This window comes from Triticum aestivum, chromosome 2D (genome assembly GCF_018294505.1).
Source record: "Triticum aestivum cultivar Chinese Spring chromosome 2D, IWGSC CS RefSeq v2.1, whole genome shotgun sequence".
In the NCBI taxonomy this organism is placed as follows: domain Eukaryota; kingdom Viridiplantae; phylum Streptophyta; class Magnoliopsida; order Poales; family Poaceae; genus Triticum; species Triticum aestivum.
Window position 1 is genome coordinate 56370587 of NC_057799.1, and position 6296 is coordinate 56376882.

At 43.7% G+C, this 6296-nt stretch overlaps 1 protein-coding gene across 1 annotated transcript; it reads left to right on the plus strand.

The window, feature by feature from the left end:
* The first annotated feature begins 2907 nt into the window (after positions 1 to 2907).
* LOC123055640 (uncharacterized) lies at positions 2908 to 5654 on the plus strand. Its single transcript, XM_044479567.1, has 2 exons — positions 2908 to 3685; positions 5392 to 5654. Exons 1-2 carry the CDS (start codon positions 2908 to 2910, stop codon positions 5652 to 5654), a joined length of 1041 nt encoding a protein of 346 aa, XP_044335502.1.
* Positions 5655 to 6296: the final 642 nt, after the last annotated feature.

Sequence of the window (6296 nt, forward strand, 5' to 3'; positions counted from 1 at the left end):
GGACAAGACAGATCAGATCTTTCTCTTTAGCCGGTCTCGTGTTAGATCCTATGATTTGGTTAGTTAGCCTACGAGAACAAGTCACAAGTTTTTTGTTTGACTATGCATCCAGTTCGTTGCTATCTCTATCTTTATCTACATGGATATTAACACGCACTATTCTTGAGAGTCAAGACACCGTTTTGCTTTAAAGAGCAAAAAAAATCCCAGATAATTACTAATGCACCGTTGAGTACACAGATTCTTTTCCTGTTCGTACTGGAGTATAGTAAGGAAAAACTGCTTGACCGAATCAAGGTCAAGATAACTAGTGTGATTCCTACACTGGGAGAATCGTGGATATGTAGGGAATAGAGAAATGCCACCCGCCTAAGTAAAGAACTGTTACAAATAAAGAGGAAACTAATAAGGATAAGTAAGAAACAAGAGAAAAGAAACCATATTTGATACCGGAATATTCGGTTTGATAACCCGCAACTAATTCCCCCTCTGGGTAATCTTTCACATTCGGCCAAAGAAGAAATTCGAAAAACTAGAAAGCCTATAGGCTGACGCCAAAGATTCCATCAAAAAAAACCATATTTTGGCTGTGCTTCAACTATATCAACTGTACTTGAACTGTTAGATAATCATAGTCGATAATAACATCACAGCTCCCACCGCTATTGAAAAACCTTACATGAAACCTTAGCTTCATACGGCTCCTCTATGATCAGAAAAAAAGGACTGTTTCGGTATTATCCCCCAGGTTTATCAGTTGCAGGTGAATCCTGTGAAACATCTCTCTCGAGGCTAGTAACAACACTTGGAAATGAAAAATGAGCTTAGCGGCTGTACCGGGTCAGGACCATAAACACCACGAGCCGGTTAAGCAACAGAAGCTGTGGGCGAAAGCACACTCGTCATTCTCAGACCTGCGGTCGAGGTACGTGCGAACAAGTTCCCATTCTCTATGTTTCATGGCCTATCAATGAAAGTCGGTATCAGGCTGGCTCGCTTGGCGGGTCGTCTCCTTATATACCTAAATCCTCGTTTCACTCATCTGTAAAGGTCTACCCTTCGAAAGGTAGGTTGAGTTCCCCCGTATGTAGCCAGCCACACTCTACTCGCAGGTAAAATATTGGCGTAGACAACAGAGAATGTGCTAGGTAGGAAACCGAAGGAACTCTTACTATACGAGAATTTGCAATTCAATATGACAACCGATCAGAAGGGATTGGACGATCCCAATGCGTTGCCCTCCTTCGCAATACCGGAACTATCTGACCGAGCTCCATCAACACAGAAAGCGGAAGGGACAGCAGATACGGATAGACTGGATCCGGAAAGGGATTTCAGCCAGTCCTTGCCTATTGCTGGGCTGGTTGTTTTGTCACGGTCCGATTAGTAGAAGGTGAGTGAGTAAGACGAGGCCCCCGAAGCGTAATGTAGAGCTATACTGCTCTTGTTTTTCCTTCCGCCCTGCTTAGGAGAACTTTGTCTAGAACCCACTTTAGCTAGCTTTCAAGGATACCATTACAGATGAGTGAAGCGAGTATACCGTTTCCGGAGCTCCCGAGGTAGCGCGGTAGCGGAAGCCCTTTCTAGTTCAAGCAGTTCCAATTCCTATTCTGCTTCACCGCTTACACCACACTCTATTGGTTCGCCTTGTGGTGCCTTTCGATCAAGGTCTACTTTGGTTGATCCACTTTCTTCTACAGCGCGTTATCCGCATCGAAGTTAGCCAGGTTCCTACCGCTTCTTGATATTATGGATTTTGCAATCCCTGAACGCCAGTGCTTCTACAACCAACGGATACTATTTAACATAAATAATAAGTAGAAATGGACAAACGAGTGTGGCTACACAGAGTGAGGAAAAAACATGGTGGTACCAGCATTGCGTATCACTCACTATGCTTTATGTAATATGGCTTAAGCAATGGTAAAATGGGAGTCCTGAGCAAAGCACATCTGATCGATATGAATGAAAGATACATCCGTCTTTTCTTCTCCTTCGAAGGTTAGGTATCCGCTCGTTAGTTCAGCGCCGCATAAATACTGACTTTAAAAGGGGCGACTCCCGCCTGTGCTTAAGTTGTTTCAAGCTTGTAAAGACTCGCGATCGGAAGATTGACCTGGTTTTCTTTCAGCGGAAACTCTACCTAATGGTTCAGATTCCCCGGGTCCATGGGTCCATGGCCGCTTAGCTTAGACAGCCTTGTTAGAGACATGAATGCGGGGTTCGGTTTCCAATTGATTTGTATTCACCGGGACCTCCCCTTATTGGATTTTCTCCACTTTTCTAGTTGCTGTGGAAAGAATGTTGAGCAAATGAGTTTAAGGGGTGGTTTTCTGTTTACTTTTTTTCAGCCTACGTCGTCTCTCTTCCAGAACCTCACAATCATCAGTGTCTGAAGTTTCATGATGAATATTGGTTTCACATTTTATTGCTTACGTGAGGAAATATCAATTTGGAACTCGAATTTGTATTTGAGTTATGATGAGGAGTGAGGTAGATTCGCATTGTTGAAGAAAGCGAAGAAAAAGGATGCTGATATGGCTTGCTTGTGGCTCTTTCTTCTATTGGCTAGTCTCAGGCATGATAGTTTCAATTTCTTTTGGAAAGCAAGTGCGGCTCAGTCATAAGTGTTAGTAATAGCATGAAGTAAGTTGTCGGTAGCCGGCATTAGGTAAAAGGAAAAGCTTCTCAAAAGCATCCAGAAATATCATAGAATGGTGATCGAGATCACCTTCACGGGAATCATCCTTTGCAAATTGGGGGAAGGGAACCAATCAAGTCACCAAGAAGTTCCCGAAACTTGGTTTAGTATTAAGGTTCTTCTCTTCCAGCGTTTAGTATTCAAGTTCTTCTCTTCCAGCCCCCTGGCCCCTCTCTGATAAGTCAAGTTTTCAAAACGAAAAGCAAATGACAAATCTGGTTCGATGGCTCTTCTCCACTACCCGCTTTACTACTTTCTATTTTTTCTTATGTATTAAGTTTCCCTTAATATATAATTTGATATTACTTTCGATTTGTATATTTTTATTCCTTTGTCGTTTTATATTATGCCTAATACCAATTTTCAATCTTTTTAGTTCGTGCTTCGTCGGCTCCTCCTTTCTGATCACTCTCCCGCCGGAGATTCAAGACCCCCAGGCTCTAGCTCATTTAGCAGGGCTAAACTTCTATCTGAGTCTTTACGAGCAGGATCCGGGATGGGTTACGTTCATTCAGAACGAGCTTAATCACAATACCCCCCTGGAAGACATACCTGGGCGGCTTAAGCTCTTCCTAATGGAAGAAAAGCTCTCTTCTATGCGACAAGATGTCATTCAGGAATTTGTGGCGCTTTATCAAAGAGTAGGGCCTTATCTACCGATCGAGCCCTACTTGGTCGATGAAGCGCTTCGTTCCTATCTGGACCATATTCACGCAACTGATTCTTTCACTGTTCTCCAAGCGTCTTATCAAGATCTGCGGGAGAATGAGGGAGGATCCGTTTTCTTTCGAAATGCTGTTTCCCACAACCGGGATCTCCTTGAGGCGGAAAGCTCCGCAAGGAGGTGCCTGGAAGTGGAACAGAGGATCCGGTGGGAAGAAATCCCCAAGAGCAAGGCAAGTCTCGAAAGAGCTGAGCACGAGCATGCTCTCGACTTGTTTAAGTCGGAGGATCTTAGAAGGGAATTAGAAAAAAAAGAGCAGGGTAGCTCAGTAATTCTGATTCTTTTCTCTTCCAGCCCCCGGGCCCCTCTTTCTTTTCTCTTCCAGCCCCCGGCCCCTCTTTGATAAGGAAAGTTTTCATTTCTCAAATAAAAAATGACAAATATGGTTCGATGGCTCTTCTCTACTAACCACAAGGATATTGGGACTCTCTATTTCATCTTCGGTGCCATTGCAGGAGTGATGGGCACATGCTTCTCCGTACTGATTCGTATGGAATTAGCCCGACCCGGCGATCAAATTCTTGGTGGGAATCATCAACTTTATAATGTTTTAATAACGGCTCATGCTTTTTTAATGATCTTTTTTATGGTTATGCCGGCGATGATAGGTGGATTTGGTAATTGGTTTGTTCCGATTCTGATAGGTGCACCTGACATGGCATTTCCACGATTAAATAATATATCATTCTGGTTGTTGCCACCAAGTCTCTTGCTCCTATTAAGCTCAGCCTTAGTAGAAGTGGGCAGCGGCACTGGGTGGACAGTCTATCCGCCCTTAAGTGGTATTACCAGCCATTCTGGAGGAGCAGTTGATTTAGCAATTTTTAGTCTTCATCTATCAGGTATTTCATCAATTTTAGGTTCTATCAATTTTATAACAACTATCTTCAACATGCGTGGACCTGGAATGACTATGCATAGATTACCACTTTTTGTGTGGTCCGTTCTAGTGACAGCATTCCTACTTTTATTATCACTTCCGGTACTGGCGGGGGCAATTACAATGTTATTAACCGATCGAAACTTTAATACAACCTTTTTTGATCCTGCAGGAGGGGGAGACCCAATATTATACCAGCATCTCTTTTGGTTCTTCGGTCATCCAGAGGTGTATATTCTCATTCTGCCTGGATTTGGTATTATTAGTCATATCGTATCGACCTTTTCAAGAAAACCGGTCTTCGGGTATCTAGGCATGGTTTATGCCATGATAAGTATAGGTGTTCTTGGATTTCTAGTTTGGGCTCATCATATGTTTACTGTGGGCTTAGACGTTGATACGCGTGCCTACTTCACCGCAGCTACCATGATCATAGCTGTGCCCACAGGAATCAAAATCTTTAGTTGGATCGCTACCATGTGGGGAGGTTCGATACAATACAAAACACCCATGTTATTTGCTGTAGGGTTCATCTTTTTGTTCACCATAGGAGGGCTCACTGGAATAGTTCTAGCAAACTCTGGGCTAGACATTGCTCTACATGATACTTATTATGTGGTTGCACATTTCCATTATGTACTTTCTATGGGAGCCGTTTTTGCTTTATTTGCTGGATTTTACTATTGGGTGGGTAAAATCTTTGGTCGGACATATCCTGAAACTTTAGGCCAAATCCATTTTTGGATCACTTTTTTCGGGGTTAATCTGACCTTCTTTCCCATGCATTTCTTAGGGCTTTCGGGTATGCCACGTCGCATTCCAGATTATCCAGATGCTTACGCCGGATGGAATGCTCTGAGCAGTTTCGGTTCTTATATATCCGTAGTTGGGATTCGTCGTTTCTTCGTAGTTGTCGCAATCACTTCAAGCAGTAACATCAAATCACAAACTACACGAAAGTTGTCCTTTTTGCGGGCTACCTGTATATCGGTCTTTTTTTTGGTCTTAGGGTATTCCTTTGCCCACAACGATTGCGGGTTTTTTGGTTTGTGGTTAGCCTGTTGCTTAGTCTTATTTTAAGTGTAGAATCGGCTGCGGCTCAGCCAATATCGGGGGACATCGTAATGGGTACTTCTGAACCATCTGTCAATCAGTCCCCCGCTACTTCTGAACCTTCTGTCAATCAGGCCCTTCCTTCTGTCAAACAGGCCCCGGGTACTTCTGAACCATCTGTCAATCAGTCCCCTGCTACTTCTGAACCTTCTGTCAATCAGGCCCTTCCTTCTGTCAAACAGGCCCTTCCTTCTGTCAAACAGGCCCCGGCAACTTCTGAACCTTCTGTCAATTAGGCCCTACCTTCAGACGTAGCTAAGGAAACTGGCAAAGGCTCGGGCTGCTGCTCGTCTCTTTTTGGATGCCTCTGTTCTTGTGGGTGCAAACACCTTTGCTTTTAGCTTGAGCGCCAGAATAACCCGGAACGAGGGATGGATGAAGCGGGAGACGGCCGATAAAAAAGGGCATACTTATTTTTAATGATGGGAAAAAGGCAGGCAAATATCCCATCTAATGGTGGGAGGGGCGCCGGGATCCCCTGGTACGGGATCCTCCCGTCATGATGGACTAAATGGATAAGTCGCAGTAATCTAAAATATTGGTTCGAACCCAATTCATGACTCGTTCAGAAGGACAGCATTCTCTCTAAGATCAAATGCAAAAAAGCAGGTAGGATAAAATAAGTCATTTAATAGGTTGAGAGAGGCTATCTCTCCTTTCCTTCTATCTACAATATTTTTTAGGTTATCCCCTTTATAGGTATGGTTAGCCTAATAGCTCATCAATCTAGGATAACTGGGTTTTTAGTAAATCGAATGGATGCGCCTGTTTTTCTTAATAGAGCGAAGCGGTTACCAGGGTAGCGTCCTTCCTCACAGTGGGCAGGCTCGATTGCACCCCGTAAGGGCCCCATCACCTTTTATTATAAAACAAGCACA